This window comes from Protopterus annectens, chromosome 4.part0 (assembly GCF_019279795.1).
Source record: "Protopterus annectens isolate FY-2018-M chromosome 4.part0, PAN1.0, whole genome shotgun sequence".
Lineage (NCBI taxonomy): Eukaryota > Metazoa > Chordata > Ceratodontiformes > Protopteridae > Protopterus > Protopterus annectens.
In genome coordinates, this window is record NC_056733.1 from 242,399,122 (window position 1) to 242,417,976 (window position 18,855).

At 35.2% G+C, this 18,855-nt stretch overlaps 1 protein-coding gene across 3 annotated transcripts in view; it reads left to right on the forward strand.

The window, feature by feature from the left end:
- LOC122799279 (EMI domain-containing protein 1-like) overlaps positions 1-18,855 on the forward strand; it is a 1,823,504-nt gene that overhangs the window by 1,615,562 nt on the left and 189,087 nt on the right. The window contains exon 16 of one of the 3 annotated variants that reach the window (XM_044068236.1): positions 3,680-3,764. The exons of the other annotated variants lie outside the window; for them this stretch is intronic. Coding sequence (XP_043924171.1) covers positions 3,680-3,764 — 85 coding nt within the window. The remainder of the gene's footprint in view (positions 1-3,679; positions 3,765-18,855) is intronic. 3 annotated transcript variants of the gene reach the window in all.

Genomic DNA, 18,855 nt, shown 5'->3' on the forward strand with positions numbered 1-18,855 from the left:
AGTAAATAACAAAGTAATTTAAGCGTACTATCACTAAATATATCTTGTTCCATCAAATATTGCACCACTCATTCAATACCTAACATGTTCGGTATAACTGTGAAGAGGGAACTTACATCCAAGGTTACAAAGTACCATCCCTCTACATCAAATGTAGCCTGTGTAAACTCATAAAGATCAATCAGAAATTGTCGAAAGTCACTTAGGATATGTGATTTGGTATTGACAAGTGGTCTAAAATGCTTTTCTAGAAAGATGGACGTAGACTCTGTACTCCATTTTCTACCAGAGACTATGGGTCTAAGCGGTGGATTTACAGGATCCTTGTGTAACTTGGGCAGGCCCTGTATAAAGGGAATCAAGGGATGTTGCACAAAAAAATAATCAAACAAACTTCTGTCTGTCAGCTCAGATGACATCGTACAACTCAACTTGTCTTTAAGAATTACCTTGTTAACATCAAACAGTGTAATTTTACTATAAAAAGAATTGTCAGACAACATAACATTCATTTTGTCAGCATACCATGAAGAATCTAGAATCACAATAGGGCCCTCCTTTGATGTTAACAATAAGGTAATTCATATTAAAGACAAGTTGAGTTGTATGATGTCATCTGGACTGATACCACATACGTTATCTTCTGTAATACTCTGCAAAAAGTGATATATTTATCAGGGTAGTGAGTATGAATTCTACAACTGTAGATTTCAGCCTACTGCACAGGAAAACATCCCGACTTCCGAAGTCTGCAATGTTCTATCTTATATAATTTCTGATGTAGAATGTACATACAATAGTAATATTTTTATAAAATTCTATATAACAATTAGAATGAATTACTTTTAATGCAACTATGTTGGATTTTTTTGGTGATGTGATTAGCTTAAGTGCTAAAGGCATTCACAGAATAATGATACATTGCTAATCAGGGATTGTTTTTTTTTAATTTATTTAGTTATTTATTTTTGGCTTTCTCTGTTGGATCTTATCCAGTTCATCTTCTACCTGTACCCAGTGATCCCATTCATTCCAAGGAGGCATTTCTGAGAGAGGTGAGTGACCTCTGGCACATTAGTTCCTGCCCAGGAAATCCTATCAGGCCACTTATTCTTCAGTAGTGAGAATTGAGTGGTAAAGAATGGGTCAGCTTCTCCGTAGTGGAGCTTCCCCCTCCCGTTCGGTGTCTCTCTAAGCTACACTACATGCTGCCACCATGAGCAGCATACCTCCACACTCTGAATCCTCTGGTACATGCCTCTGCACAATGGTAGCATGTCATCCTTAAGTTCGTGTCCATGAGAGTAACACCTAGTTCTCCCAATAGGCATTATCCAAGTCGTGAGTCGGAGTCACTTTCTTTCCATCAGGATGGGCAAGTCAATACCAGGCAACCATTCAGGGACTAGTTTACTGAAGGTTCACTTTCTGCATACTATTTGCTGTGTCGTGAACTGAATCTGAGGAAGTAGAATTAGTTTTGTGTATTTGCAGTAAGTACAGTGGACAACGCAGTGTATACTATAATAGTCAAATGTAGGCAGTATGAATTTAAATTTTTTTTACATTGCTACAGATGTCAGTATTTTAGTGTGAGTTCTTGATACAATGTCTTATAAAGCATTTCTCTTATCTTGGTTATTTTGCCATTTGTTCTCATTTTCATTTAACTACATATATATATATATATATATATATATATATATATATATATATATATATATATATAGTAATGCAGACTACAAATGGAATTCTGTGTGCAGTATAATTAATGCATATGGGGATGGGAAACAAACTCTACCAAGTGGAGATATGACATTCGGCCTTGCACTCTATGATCATGAGGAAGCAAGATGCAACATTTTAAAATAAATGCTGAAAAGCAATATTTGGTATGGTAGTGATAAATATTAAAATATGGGACAGAGATTTTTAGCGAGGGAGAAAAGGGCAGCAAGTCTGATTTCAGGTTCCTTCTGCAACACATAATGACTCATTAATATTAAAGGTAAAGTTTTCTTAATTTGCCAGAAAATCATGCATGCTCGTTTGTTTTGATTTGAGTGAATTTGCTGACAGGGTTGCTTTGACATGGCTTGCCCTGCTGGAGCAGCTTTGCAACTGAAGCATCTTGTTTCATTTGTGCATTTACAAAGAAGCCAACACACAAGTTGACAAAATCCTGCTATGAAGCTCTCTAAGGCCAATGTGTGTCTGATAAATAGTGTCCAGCATGCTGTTTGTACTCAGCTGAGTAAATGTTTTCTGAGCATCTTTTAGAAACAAGAAGGCATCTATAACTATGCAAACCAATGTCTACATTATAGGTATTTTGTATTTGCTTAGAGATTCTTCATCTAAAAAGAGCCCTTTTAAGTAGGCCACAGCTAAAATTGCACGTATCTTACAAAGTGTACACAGAGAAACATTTAGAGATCTGTGCACTTTTTAAATGTGTAGTTTAGGTGAGGTTGGGGGATAATAATATAAGGCATTAAGTACAAAATATAAATTTATGGCTCCATTCCTGGCTTTGGTATCCTGAAAATGGCATTTCCCAGAAGACACTAAGTGTATCCCTTGAGTTTGCCTTTGACTGCATCCATATTGTAAACACATTTGGGTATATTCCTGAACAAATTTATGTCAGTGAAAATATAGTTTTTTTCAGCCAGATCACTTCTTCTCTGACCTCTTCATATTGGGACAAGTAAGAATGCATCCTTAAGTTACGCAGTAGTAACAGGACAAGTTCCAAAGTGAGAGCATAGTCAACTGCACTGGATGAACATAAATGGAATATTTTGAAAGAGAAAATATCAGAAATCTGTAGCACTGATAAGTCCATTTTAACCTGAGGATTGATAATATAGACTGCTGGGCAGACTAATGCTGTGAACATGTCTTTAGTACCTCTAGCACATAACTCTGGGTTTATTCCCCATACCACTCACATATGTACAGTATTACCAAATCAAGCTAATCATTTACCTTCCCCATTGCTACAAAGTCCTTCTGGGAAACTGACAGCTTTAGTTGTGCCTCGTGAACTACTTGACAAAATAAAGTAACTGTCAAACATTTGTATTTACCTAGTCATATTTTTATGTTGGAAATGTTTTTTGTAATTAGGTGCCCTCATAGTACAACACAATCTATAGGGCCTTTGGTTTATGCTGTTTAAGAAACAGAAGCATGATGTTTCTAAGCTGAAGAAACCAAGATGGCATTCTTTCAAACAAAGCCTCCCATGCCTGTGAAATTCTAACCTGTTGGCTGGATACCGAAACTACTACTCAACATCTAGTAATTTTTAACTTCATGTTAATAGAGGAGAACATTATAAAATATGAATACTTATCTGATTTTGTAAACATTTCTGCCTTTCTGTCATGTTACCCTTTCTATCTAGATATATGTACTTCTGTTTATATTGCAAGTTCTGTTTTAAACTGGGAATGTGACTACTTTCTATCAATGTTTGCTGCACTAATTTGAGATGAACCTTGCATGCTCTGATATTTCTACCTATGTCTGTATGTACAAGCATCTGTTTTGGCTATTCATGTGAATGCTAAAACTATAGGATGTTTCACCGAGGAGGATGGGGAGATGAAGGCAACTGATGCTTTGCTGATTCTTGCCTTGATGGCTGTATCTGTCTGTCTGTCTTCTACAGGGGGAAGGGATACACCAGATCCGGGAGGCCTTGAAGATTTTAGCTGAAAGAGTTTTAATCTTGGAAACAATGATTGGTATACATGGTGAGTAGAGGCTGGAGGATTACAAACAGATTCTCAGTGACTGCTAGAAAATGCCTACCATTGCCAAACTATACAGACTTGTTACATCTTGGTGTACACTGATATCATTCCGCGAAATGCTGATGCCAAGTAATCAAGGAGTAACAAGAAAGCGCTGTTACATGTCAGTATAAACTGTGTCATCCATAAGAACGTGTGCCATTTCTCATAATGATACCTAGAAGCAGAAAGGTTGGCAGCGAAAAGCGTAAAATAGGCCCTGCATTCGAAATTGGTAAGTGTAATTACTTTGTGTCACATGTGGTATAGCCAGGTTAGTACTTTACTGGTACAGTGGCATCAGTATTCATCTGTTGTAATACTAAAAATGAAAAGGTATGTTTATGTTTTATTTCAGCAAAAATGTTGTACTGCTTCATGCTATGGCTTTTGATATAGTTATTACATCCCAGCCCACTCTAAGAGTCTTTGGATACAAAGAATATAACACTTTTTCAGACAGCTATATCATCGTCTGATCATCTAAGATCAAGGTGATTCATCTGTGAGATGTATAAATCTGGCATTCCCAGATCAGAAGGGGAGAAATTAATATCTCCATGTGCAATGATTAAATAACATTTTATATGTTTTCTATCACATATATAGTGATTCTTTTCATTTACTAATGTATTAAACTCAAAATATTTTTGACAGTTACATCAAATATATTGTGGTCCTGTGCAAAAGGGTGTGTGGAGACATATTTTGTGGGAACATGTTAGTAAAGCCATCTGGAGTAACCAATGCAGTGACATTTCACCCCTGCATGTCTAGTCTTATGCAGAGGCCAGGGTGCCATTAAGGCTAGGGTTGTTTTTCATTATTTTTCTTTCTTTCTTTCTTTCTTTGTTCATTCATTTATTTTTATGGAAGAGGAAAATGCTGCTGACAATGATGTGATACCCCTGTATAGAACAACATCAGCTGTAGTGTTGTATGGGGAAGATGGCTTTCTGCTATGTCCCATATACAATCTAGGTAAACAGTCAAGAGAACCTTTGTGGTTGTCTAGATGATAGGCAGAATGGCAAGAAAAAGCCTAGATGTTTAAACAAAGAAGTGCATGTCAATGGAAACATCAGTGGCAGTTTGAGGTCAGCATCATCATAAGACCCTAAAAGGCAATACTGTGGTCAGGTTACAGCTGACTCAGGTTGGTCTGGATTACTAGTATGCCAATTTTTTTTTTTTTGATTCTGATGGGCAGACAGATATCATGGGCATCGGATGTGACTTTGCTGGACTAAGTAACTTCCTGTGACTGCCTGTTGTGTGTTTGTGTGGAATGGAGTTGAAATAAATTACTGCAAATAATATTATTAAAGTAAACTAGCAAAATACCACAAACGAATAACTTTTAATGAGCGCTTTCATTTAAAAACTGTCTGTGATTAGTAAAAGTTATTGGTTTGTATTATGTTAGTAGTTTGTTTCAAAGTTATTTATTTCTACTTCTGTGTTTGTTTATTTATTTATTTATTTATTTATGAGTTTACTGATCTCATTGGGCCAGTTTCAGGCCTAGACCAGTGGTACAGGCATACCAGATAAGTCAACAAAATAGTACACTCAGTGTAGCTATAAGGTGTAATATGCAAGCAATAAACCTGTTTATAATATACATACATATATATGTATGTATGTATATATATATATATATATATATATATATATATATATATATATATACATATATATGTATATATATATATATATATATATAGATAGATATATAGATATAATTCTGAAGTCTGCACAAGAGAAGCATTGCCATAGCTGAAGATAATATGCTTTCAAGAAAGTTCAGGTATGGGAACATTAGCTGATATAGCTAGGACTGAAGCATTTATACATGCTTTGTCTGATGAGATATGCTTTAAATTGTTTCTTGAAGGTGGATTAGTTAGTAAATTATTTTAAGCAGTTGAGTAGATATCCCCAAAGTTTGGGAACTAAGAGGGAGAATATTATGGTTAGTAAATTGTGGCTGTGTCTTTGATATTTGAAGCATAGGTCCTGACTGAGTTTTGGATTGGAAAGTATAGGTCGGTGTGGTGGTGACTAGTTTGGCAGTAAGTGGCATGTATGTGTCAAAATGCAGGAGTTTGAAAAGAAGCATCTTATTTTTGGATTTTATATTGGACATTATTTTTATTTTATTTCAGTTGCATACCTGTGGTGTACACAGTCAACAAAGTAAATATTGCAGGGAAATGGGGTCTGTCTTTGGATGCAAATGATTGACCATCCAATTGCTGCTCAGATGTAATGGTCATTATTCTGACTTTGCAGGACTAATGCATATTTGTGTGAAGCAGGTTGGCAAATCCTACTATGGCTACAGTTTGTGTGAAACAAACTTGAAAACATTACTGTGACCATTATGTTTTATCATAAGACATACATTTAAGCTGAACACAATCAAGAACATGGCTAAAATTGTTGATTTGGGGCCATCTGTAAATTAAAGTAACAAACCTTTTTGTCATTTGCTCAGTTTAAGTAGTCATTAATCTGGCTTTGTGGGACTAGTGTGCATTTGTGTGAAGTAAGTTGGATCACTTTACTGTCTTCTGTGGGTTTCTGTGAAACAAACTTGAAATGCATTACTGTGGTTATTATTATTATTATTATTATTATTATTATTATTTACCATGAGCAGACATCTGAAGTGTCATGTCCACTACAGTTAGTAGTGTTGCTATAATTGTGGAGTGTGTATGAGCTATCTGTGGATGAAAATGTTTGATCCTTCATTCTTGATCGGGTTAGATAGTCATCAGGTGCTAGCTATGTGGCACAAAAGGATAAAGTCCTGATTGCATTTCAAGCATCCAGCATTTGCCTAACATTACTGACTCCTTTAAGTGCTGGAGGGAGATAATTTGAATAAGCATCCATTGCCAGCTTGTTCATCCTGGGGGAGGGAGGTGGCTGTAGCTGGCTACGTGGATCATACCTAGCAGTAACACTAGGTGTTCACTCAGTTGAGCTCAGGTTTAGTGACCTATGTGTCATACAGTAAGCTGAAGAGAATGCATCATGTAGAGGCACACTTCCACTGAGGATAGTGTATAGTAGATCTTGGTAGACACATGGATGGGAGAGGAATGCTCCACCAAAGGAGGAGTAGTGGCCCATCAGGATAGCAAACTGACCTGCTTCCTGCCACCCAAGTCTTACCACCGAGTGGATGAGCTGAATGGTGATTCCCAGACAGGAAAGAATTGGCTGTACCTTACCTGGGGATTCTCTGTTCATGCTACTGTGGAATGAATAGGCCAAGGGTGGCAGGAAGAGGATCCATCAGGCTAAGTCCTGCAGGGATGCTGGAATAAAAAAAGTTAAACAATCATTAGTATGGATTTCCAAAACTAGTGTACATTTGTTAAGTAAGTTTGTATACAATACTGTGGACATTTTTTATCGCAATGAAACACATGAGTTGTACACAATCTATAAAGTGTCTGCAACTCAGGAATACAGAGGCCATCTATAGATAAAAGTGACTTACCCTTCTTGTTTGATCGCAGTTAAACAGTCACTGTTCTGGCATGGTAGGACCAGTGTCACACAATGTAGTATATTTGCTGAAATCAGTGTACAACAATCATTCCTGTGGCTTATGCTTCAGATGTGTATATTTATATGGGTGGGGTGCTGCACTACATTTAAGAGTAAAACTTTGGCCATACCTTTTTTGTTTCCATCACAGTCAAATATCAGTACTGTACACTTTAAACCTTTAGTGGTCTGGGCAAGATGTATGTGAAAGTAACTGATAATTGGCATGACGAGTAGGACTGCCATCTGAAACCATCCAGTGTTAGTTTGTGATGTACTGTGTAACTGCTTGGTCAGGAAGATTTACTTTGATTTATATTTTATTTTTTACCTCTCATTTTCACTGTTTGTTGGAAGAAAGGGATAGCTTGTAGACAGGAAAAACTCTAGCCATCCCAAGGGGCCTAGTCAACTATAAAGTCATGCCAACTGTAGATAGGGTCCTCCAGAGCTTAAACGATACCACCTGCTGATGATTTGTGATTTATTTGGCAACTGATTGGTAATAGAATATTTATTTTGATTTATATTTCATGTTTTACATCTGATTTTCATTGTTTGCTAGAAGAGAGAGACATATTTTAGCCAGAAAGATTTATTTTTGTTTATTGCTTTTGTTTATACTTTAAATTTTTACCCCTGATATTCACTGTTGGACAAAGGGTATAGCTTAAAGACATGCAAACTCTAAACATCCCAAGGGGGCCTAGTCAGCTGAAAATTTACACAGACTATAAACAGGACACCCAAAGCTTATCTGAAGCCATCCAGTAGTGGTTCATGATTTATTGTTCAACTGATTGGTAAGAGAACATATATTTTGATTTATATTTTATTTTTTACCTCTGGCTTTCACTGTTTGTCGGAAGAAAGCAATAGATTGTAAACAGAAACATTTATTTTGATTTTTTAACTCTAAGTTTCACTGTTTGTTGGAAGAAAGAGATAGACTGTAGAGAGGCAGACTCTAGCTATCCCCAAGGGACCTAGTCAACTATAAATGTGTTCAGACTGTAGACAGGATACTCCAGAGCATTTCTGAAACCACCCAGAATTGGTTTGTAATGTATTGTGCAACTGCTTTGTAAGAAAGGATTTATTTTGATTTATATTTTGTTACTTACGTCTGATTTTTACTGTTGTGACAAGGTACTACTGCAAGCAATTACAGGTTGAAGATATTGCTCAAGTTTGTGCATGACATAAAGGACATCCGTCATTTTAGTGTGACTGGTACAACTGGTATAGCAGACTAGAGAAACTACTTTATGAATTTCTTTTTAGTTTAAAGTTAGCTCAATGAGCTTAATGAAACTGTTTATATGATTTACTCATGCAGTTTCGCTAAAGTTGTAAATTTCTGTAATTTCTTTGAGTTTTGTGGTCACTGATTTCAATTTTTCTTTTCTTTCAAATTTTTTTAATAATTTAATAGTTTGTAGCCGACAATTAGGTGCTTGCAAATGAAATAAGCAGCAAAAACAGTGAGATTAATAAAACAAATGGTGATGAAGATCATTCCTTTGAAACAATTGCTTGAGCAGATATTATTGAATTGCAAGTGGGAGATTCTTGAGATCTGGTCAGAAATGATATAATTCATTTAAGTATGAGTTTGCCATTAATGAATTGCTAAAGCACAAGTATATTTTCCAGTTTACTAAATACTATGTGTGTGTACACACACACACACATATATATATATATATATATATATATATATATATATATATAAAATACTTAATAACATTTAAGACTTAAGTTCCTCATGTCAAAAGTTGGATGATTTGCTTATTGTTTTTACTAGTAAAGTTAGACTTATTGAAGACGATTGCACTTTTGCAATTGGCACAACTTGGAAAACTGTCGTTACGTATATTAATGACTTGGCTGATGAGATAAATAATAATAGGCAAAGTGCAAATAGAACACATTTAGCAAAGGAAGTGTCCGCTGCCAGTAAAAATCATTCAGCAACTATTAAACAAGTTACTACCGATGACCACTTTTGAGTTCATCAGTCTAATGATTCAGTGTATGTAAAAGACAATGAAAATGAGAGAAGGGGAGACATTTGCAAGTAACTGTGAAGACAAAAAAATTGATTAATGTCTATAATGCAAAGAGAAGGTATACTAAAAAAGACAGTGCTTTGTTATGTAACACACAGGCTGTAGGGAATGATAACATTGCTCTATCACAAAACATTCAGTCTACAGAAAAATTATGTAATTTTTCCAACAGAGAAGGTAGAAAAGAAAGGCATGGAACTGGCTTAAAGGAAAGAATCAAAATTGAACTTGGAAAGATTAAAAAACATTACTGTAAGAAAGAAGGAGGAGAAAGACTGAAGATGATAGCATGGCTCAATATGTGAAAGTACAAAGACAACTGGCTGAGAATTGGATGCTTGCAAATGAAATAAGCAGTGAAAACAGTGAAATTGATACGATCAGTGGTGACGAAGATCATTCCTTTGTAACAAGTGATAGCGCAAATGTTACTGAATTAGAAGTGGGGGATTATTCACATGTGGTGAGACATTATATACTACTAAATGGAGATTCGGTTATTAGAGGAACTAATACTTATATTTCCAGAGAGAATATTGAACATCAAATAGTGTTTTGCCTGTCTGACTAGGCCTTACAATGCCTTAATTTATTTTTTATTCATGTTGGTAGAAGTAATCTCATCTTCAAGGACTCTCTGACTGTTAGTAGGGAATTTACAGTCCTCTTACATAGCATAGCTTGTACAGTTGTTAGAGGATATTTTTCATAAATCACAAATAGAAACGAGAGTCAGGTTAGTGTGAATGAAAAAATTTTATATACCTACATGAAGAAGTGTCCTTTTTTAAAAAGTGTAAATGTGCTGAACATCCTAGCCTAATTTTGGGCACACATGTATTTAAACAGGTTAGATTCCACTTGTCATGACAACAGAAGAGAATGTTTGCAGCAGATATAATGCAGAATGTATCTGCTGTGATATATCTGCTGCAAATATATTGCAATATTTGACTAGCACAAGGTCTGGGCTTGCTGTTGCATTGCTTAGTAGAATTGGTAAGAAAATGTCAGTATCTCTGCATATGTGGGATTAATGTTTTAATGGATTGTGGTGGGTGTGAGTATGCTGCTTGCTGACAACTGTGGTAAGTGAGAGGTTTGCCTCAAATCTGAATAGAATAGATATTTACATCTCTTGACAAGTAGATTCTGTATATTGTAGCAATAAGGAGTTGTCAGTGAACATGAGGCAGTTTCTGGCAACAAGTGAGGTAAGGACAGATTGTGGTCCCAGGTTATCAAACACAGTACTGTATATCTAAATATAACTCAAAAATGTAGGAAAGAAAAAAAAAGAACAGAGGTATGCCATAGGATGCTAAGGAATGACATTACAATATGGCAGTAAGATAGGCACAGGGACTAAAGGATACATCACAATTACAGTACAATTTATCAAAATAGTTTAAAAATGCTGATGAGAGGGTCACAGACACAATATAGGTAGGTTTATACAGTAATACAAGCAGAACCAAAAACACTGCAATATGTAAATTACAAAATGGGATAAAAGTACAAAGCAAACTGGCTCAGAATCTATAAACCTGCAGGCCTAGAAATGCAATAAGGTATAGTGCAAAGCAGCACAGTTTCACAGACAACAGTACAGGATACGGCAATTGTAACAAAATGGATACATTTGAGCTAGATATTGCCAATTAAACCAGCTAAAATAGTGCAGTAAGCACAGGAAGATGGTATAATAAGTGAGACAGTTAATAAAACAGTGTAGTTAGCTTAGTTAGATATTAATAAAATAACCATGAAAACAGGCACAGCAAATCAGCAAGAAATGTTTAATGTCACTCCACGAACAAACCGCACAATACAAAAACAATAACGCTACTACAGTTCTTAGTGCGTTTTCGTCGACATACACTTCATCAGAAAAGCTAAACAGTGCCCAGTGTGTGAAATTTATATGTCACCTGTTATTTGAATCTACCAATAATGTCTCCTAATTAATTAAAATGTTAGTAAATTCAGTTAACACCCTTATTGTTAAAAATTCACAGATTTCTTATCAGAATCGAAAAATAAATAAAATACATACTTGTTAGGTATTTTATACATTGGCTCAATACATTTAAATACTTAAAAGAACATTAAAAACCTTGTAAAAGGTAACCCTAAATATATGTATATGAATATTTAAATACACAGAGTTTTCAACATAAATGATACAATGTCACCCTCTAGTGGTGAATCAAATAATTTACATAGAAAATTACATAGTTAAAATGTGTATAAATAAATGTTGTGTGCGTTAAAATGACCAGTTTAATTAATACATGAAAAATATGTACCTGTTTGCAAAATATTTAAAAAATATATATATATATATATATATATATATATATATATATATATACAATTTGTGTATAGGTGAGTGATTATAACTTAGCTGATCTCAATTTTAATACAGGTTTTAAAGAGATCATTTCATTTAAACTTGGGTAGCTACTAGCTTCAAGGGTTAATTGCCAAAATAGCTCTTTGTATTCTAAACAAATCTCCCAGGGACCACCCCTGGGATCTGGGGGTACTACCTCTATGACGAAGAATAGGAATTTGGCTGATTTACATATTAAAGTGTGTTTAAACAATGCGTTGTTTATATTTTCCATTCTTACGTCATATAAGTGCTCATATACCTTTTGTCTCAGCTTTCTCTCAGTTTTGCCAATGTAAAAGGAGTCACAGACCTCACAGGTCACCATATATACCAAACCACAAGTATTGCAATTTGCAAACCCTTTTGTGGTGAGGTTGGAAGGGTGGCCTAATGGTTAAGGTGTTTGCCTTACAAACACACACAAGGTGGGTTTTTGAATCTCTCACAGGGGATAAGCTTAAATTGTCTTTGTCTCTCAGCAGCAGCCTAATTTTGAACCTCTATTTTTCAAAAATATGTTCTCTCCTTCCCTGATATTGACACAATAATGACAATTTCCACATTTATATGTACCTTTCTTGTTGGAGAGATGTGCGACCTGTTTTCCACCCTCCAATATGTTCTTAATATTACATCCTTTTTTGAATACCAATTTTAAAGATTCTTCAAAGTCCAAATTCAAATCTGAAAAACTGGCAAACCTATTCCACTCATCATTTATAATATTTTTGACTATATTGGTTTCGCCATTAAAAGTGATAGAGCTGACTGGTAATGTTTTCCATCTACTGGAGAATTAATTTTAGTGTTAGTGGTGCTGAGAATTTTTGTTGAATTCCCCAAGATAGGCAGAAACCTTGTGGTCCTTGCTTTTTTAACTTCTTCTATCAGCCTTTTTAGCAAATCATCAGGGTAACCTCTTTCTCGAAACATGTTTGCAATAAATTCACATTCTGTTTGAAAATCTATCTCATCTAAGGTCATCCTACTAGCTCTTACTAGCTGGCCCTTGACAATTGCCTTCTTTTGATAAGGGGGATGGGAGCTGGAATAGTGCAAATAAGTATTAGAAAAAGTCTCCTTCCTGTGTATTTTAGATTTCAACCCCTGATTTGTTCTCTGTATGCACACATCCAAAAAACTAAGTTGGGAACTATCTATTCTGTAAGTAAACTTTAGAAAATCAGTAGTATGTTCATGGGTTAGTACTAGGCTAACTGCCCTTACGAGCCATTTTAAGCCTAGCAAATTATCCCTTGTGAGACTCAAACCCTGCACCTTGGGTTTGTAAGTCAAACACCTTAACCATTAGGCCACCATTCTAACCCAACATAAAACTCAAGAAATTGGTCAGCAGTACCATTCCAAAAAAGACAAATGATGTCCAAGAAATGACCGTAATAGTTCCAATAGGATTTGAAATGGGAATTAAACATAAATTTATTTTCCCAACTAAGTAGTATAATGTTAGCATATATATGGGGCACAATGTGCACCCATTGCTACACCCTTTAATTGTCTGTAAAGCTCACCCTGAAAGTATATTAAATTATTTTTCAAAATTAAATCCATAAGAATCAAGCAGGTACAAAACTTGTTAAAAGAAATGGAATTATTGCTCTCCAAAAATTGTGGAATAGGTTTGCCAGTTTTTCAGATTTGAATTTGAACTTTGAAGAACCCTTAAAATTGGTATTCAAAAAAGGACGTAATATTAAGAACATATTGGAGGGTGGAAAACAGGTCGCACATCTCTCCAACAAGAAAGGTACACATAAATGTGGAAATTGTCATTATTGTGTCAATATCAGGGAAGGAGAGAACATATTTTTGAAAAGTAGAGGTAAAATTATCACCACAAAAGGGTTTGCAAATTGCAATACTTGTGGTTTGGTATATATGGTGACCTGTGAGGTCTGTGACTCCTTTTACATTGGCAAAACCGAGAGAAAGCTGAGACAAAAGGTATATGAGCACTTATATGACGTAAGAAAGGAAAATATAAACAACGCATTGTTTAAACACACTTTAATATGTAAATCAGCCAAATTCCTATTCTTCATCATAGAGGTAGTACCCCCAGATCCCAGGGGTGGTCCCTGGGAGACTTGTTTAGAATACAAAGAGATATTTTGGCAATTAACCCTTGAAGCTAGTAGCTACCCAGGTTTAAATGAAATGATCTCTATAAAACATGTATTCAAATTGAGATCAGCTAAGTTATAATCACCCACCTATACACAAGTTGTATATATATATATATATATATATATATATATATATATATATTTAATATTTTGCAAACAGGTACATATTTTTCATGTATTAATTAAACTGGTCGTTTTAAAGCACACATTTATTTTAACACATTTTAACTATGTAATTTTCTATGTAAATTATTTGATTCACCACTAGAGGGTGACATTGTATCATTTATGTTGAAAACTCTATGTATTTAAATATTCTTATACATATATTTAGGGTTACCTTTTTTCAAGGTTTTTAATGTTCTTTTAAGTATTTAAATTTATTGAGCCAATGTATAAAATACCTAACAAGTATGTATTTTATTTATTTTTTGATTCTGATAAGAAATCTGAATTTTTAACAATAAGGGTGTTAACTGAATTTATTAACATTTTAATTAATTAGGAGACATTATTGGTAGATTCAAATAACAGCTGACATTTAAATTTCACACACTGAGCACTGTTTAGCTTTTCTGATGAAGTGTATGTCGACGAAAATGCACTGAGAACTGTAGTAGCGTTATTGTTTTTGTATTGTGCAGTTTGTTCATGGAGTGACATTAAACATTTCTTGCTGATCTGCTATGCCTGTTTTCGTGGTTATTAGTGTGAGTTTGGGCACATCGATCACCTAATTTTTATTTTTTAGTATTAATAAAATGTTTTCCTTACCTTGTTGTTGCAAGAAAAAAAAAACAGGACAATTTTGCTTGATAAAGGCCCCTCAGTTAGAAAAACAAGAAAAGGTGCTTGTCACAATAAATAGCTTTGGTCGTCTATTTATCTTTGTGAAAAGCATAAGTAATATCAGAATGCATCAACATTTCAAGTAATGTTACACAAAATGGCAAAACAGCAAGAATATGTTAACAGCTTCTTCACTCATCATGAACATACAAGCAATTGGCAAACCAGTCTCGCTGCATTTGCACAACAGTTTAGAAAAGTCAGGTACAGTCATTTTTATATCAACTGCACATGTACTGTCACCACACATTGTGGATTCAGAGCTTCCACCCTTGTCTTGGATAATGGCTTGAGGTAAAGCATTAAAAAAAACAAGCTCACTCTGACTAGCTGAGGACCTGTTTATCCTTGGCCTGAACAACTAGGACTGACTATTAAGAATTCGCATTCACTATGACACTCATCTGAAACTGTTTCTATGTATCTTTGATTATTTTTTTGCAATGCAACTCTTAAGATGTTTCCTACTTTCTCACCACTCTAACTTTAGGTGCACTGATTGGCCTGGTTGAAGGACAGGTAGTGATTGGGAAGAGCATTGTTTATCATAGATTTTCTTGTAAGAGGCCTTGGCTCTGTGCTCATTTTATATTATTGACTCATGTAGAATAGTTTTCAATTCGAATTTGGATTTCAGCATTTATAGTTCTAGCTAACCATTTAGGCAACTGCTGCCATCCCCTGATCTGCCCCCATTCCACCAACTCTAAGTTGAGGAGCCAAAAAAAAAGGTCCTGTGTTTCCCTGGAATTATGGAGGAAAAAAACTATTTTTCTTTTTAAACTGTAGCAATTGCTGCAGTTTATGCCACATGTGGAGCACTGGAGCTCTTCAGTTCTAAAAAATGTTCTTCTTTCCTTTTAAACTATAGTAAGCTGATGTCACAGTTTATGCCACACATCAAGCACTAAAATGCTTCAGTCAAAAAAGAAAAAAAATCTTTCCTTTTAAACTGTAGCAAATTGTGGAGAGCTAAGCCCTTTAGTTCTGAACACAAAAGCAGTACTAGCTTATGAATGATAGTAATGCTCTGCAATGAAGACTGACTGGCATCTGCCGATCCCCCCCCCCCCCCAGTACTTTGCACCTGGGACTGCTTCCCCCTTCACCTCACCCTAGCTATTCTACTGCTAAAATTGGCATGTTAATCCTTATTTGTCTTCCAAGCATTAACTAGGACAAGCTGACTGTGTGGAGTAGCTTAATATAACATGAGATATCTGTGAGGATCTAGCTGTCTCAGGATTGCATTACTATTTGGACTGCTCTCTTAGTGGCTCCATTAGATTGGAGATAGTGAGGACATGCATTAAAAAACATAATCATCAGTAAACTAATGGAATTTAGTTGACACAAACTCTATACTATTGCTTACTAGGTCAATGGATTCAATGGATTTGTTGACTAGTTGTGGTTGTACATGCAATATCTCTAGATCATGAAATGTATCGTCACTACTTATGAGTAGCTTTTGCTCTCAAGCTCACACCCGTTAGCAGTTATCTTTTACTTAGGACATTGTCATAAGGGTGTCAGTAGAAATGGCTTTTATCTTTGAGATGCCTTATGGATAATACAGAGTTGATACATTGGCATTAGCTTTAAAATGTCCAGATTAATGTTAGGCCACTACACTAACATTTTGTTCTTTCAATACATTTTGTTGGGCTTTGATGTCCTTGATGCATCTGCTTTAACATTTTATTATTTCATGATGAGATTATTAGGTTTCTGTCTTGGTACAGTAGCAAGCCATCATGCTAGGACAGTTGTGCTCTGATGGTATAATGCTTGTAGACCAGATGTTTTGCCTGTGCCCAGCTGTTGGGGTCACCCATCTCAGAAATATTTAATAACATTTTACAACTCATGGTCATACTTGGTGGCTTTTTTTTTATATATATAATCTCTGGTCACATCATCGTAATGGGCTGCACATAATCAGCCCAATCGATGACTTCATCTGGTCATGTGTAGGATTTCTAGAATAACACACCGGCCATGATCACCTTTTTTTGAACTAGTAACTTTAATTGAACAATGTCATTGTAAAAAAAAAAAAAAAAAAAAAGAATTCCAATAATGTAACTATTTGACAACTTAGCAACTATATACAAGAACTGCAGTGCAGCTTATGACAGGGAAAGAAGATGGAAAAATAACAGAAAATACTCATGAATTTTTTAGTATTCTCAGCAGCAGACATAAGCAAGATATTAGCAAGTACAGGTACAGATAAGTAAAAATGTAACACATTTAGGTACAGTACTATTTTAAGGTGAAGAAATACAAATGTTTTATAGACAAAAATTACTATTAAAGTAGCAGATAATAAGAAAGAGATTGAACAACAAACAAGTTTAAAGTGGCACATCAATAAGAAAGAGAAATGAAAAGCATACTGACAAATATAGCAGCTCCAGGTACAGAGTTTAACAGTGAGTCATTCTACTTATCCTATAGTAGGATAGCAACTTTAAGCTAGCAAAGAAATATAAAGAATGTCTATATAGATATTTATATGTGATAGCAAGTTAATGCTGCAAGCAGCAAAATATGCACGTACATAGTTATAAGAGGATCATATGTTAGAGAGAGTTGTGAAGACTAAAATTAGTATAGGTAGGTCTACTCTCTAAGGCATAGAGAGAGTTGGAATTAAATTGCAAAAGGTTATGTAGGTAGGGTTCAGAGAAAGTGGTGCAAAGATTAGACTGGGTTACTACATGGGCATAACCAGTGGTTACTAAGGTGTTCTCTGTGTTGTTTTTTGTACAGTTTTGCTGAGGAGAGAGATGAGAGTTCTTTGGAAAGCAGGTGCCAGGATTTGCCAACAGTGTTGGCAAACAGAGAATCATCAGCCTTATTTTTGGATTTGACTGTAGATTACTAGTACTTTATTTGTTGAGCGAAGGGTTGTCAAACTACTGTAGGGGTCAGAAGGCTAGTAAGTATGGGAGTATTTTTAGGAAGATAGAGGATCTTATGGGCAATAATAAGTTGTTGAAACTGAAGTTGATTATGAAGTTCTAGCCATCCTAGTTGCTTAAGGTTTTGACAGTGGTGAGTTCTATATGAGGAACCAGTAGCAAATCTGGCAATATTGTTGTAGGAGGTAGCTAGTTTGTTAAGGTTGTTTTTTGATAGGTTGGTATAGATGGGAGAGGTGTAGAGGAGGGTGGAAATTAGATGGGTGTGGGCAATAGTTGCTCTAGCTGTTGGAGTTAGGAAGGGTTTAATCCTATAGAGGGAGCCTAGTTTTCTGTTTAGTGTTTTTATTGTTGTGTTAATATGTGTGTCAAAGCTAAGATTATGGTCTATTGTTACCCCTAAGAGCTTGGTAGTTGGGTCGGGAGATATAACGATGCCATCATTGGATATAATTATGAAATCAATTGAGGGGGACCTTTGAGTGGGAGTGAAGAGTAGTAGTTTTGTCTTTTTAAGATTCAGGAGGAGGCTATGCTGTAAGAACCAGTTTTCTACTGTGTTAAGTACTGTTTGGGTAATGACCTGAAGTTGAGGTGCAGAGGTAGCCGAGCATATTAGTGTGGAGTCATCAGCATATTGGATAAATGTAGCTTGAGGAATGATTAGATTAAGATCATCAATGAAAATAAATAAATAAAATAAAATGTAGTAGTGTTTGTTAGTCTATTTCTTACCCCTGATGTTCTAGCTAAGTCTGAATCTAGGATTGTGTTGAAATCTTCCCCAAGTAAGATTAGGGTACCCTAACTCCTCAACCTATCCATTGTTTCCATAAATAACTTAAGATGTACAAAGTCATCAGTGAGACCATAAAACTGAAATAATAATCCTTTACTTGACTGAACATTAACCATAGCACACCTGTCTGCATTATCTGCTAAATGTTTAGACTCTTGTGCACCAAAATACTGGCCCTTCTGTTAGCTGGAGACATTACAGCTTGATACTCCCCAACCTTTCCATTTCTTATAAAAATTATCATTTACCTTTGTAAGTTTGGGTCTCCTATAAAAACATATAGGCTGTTA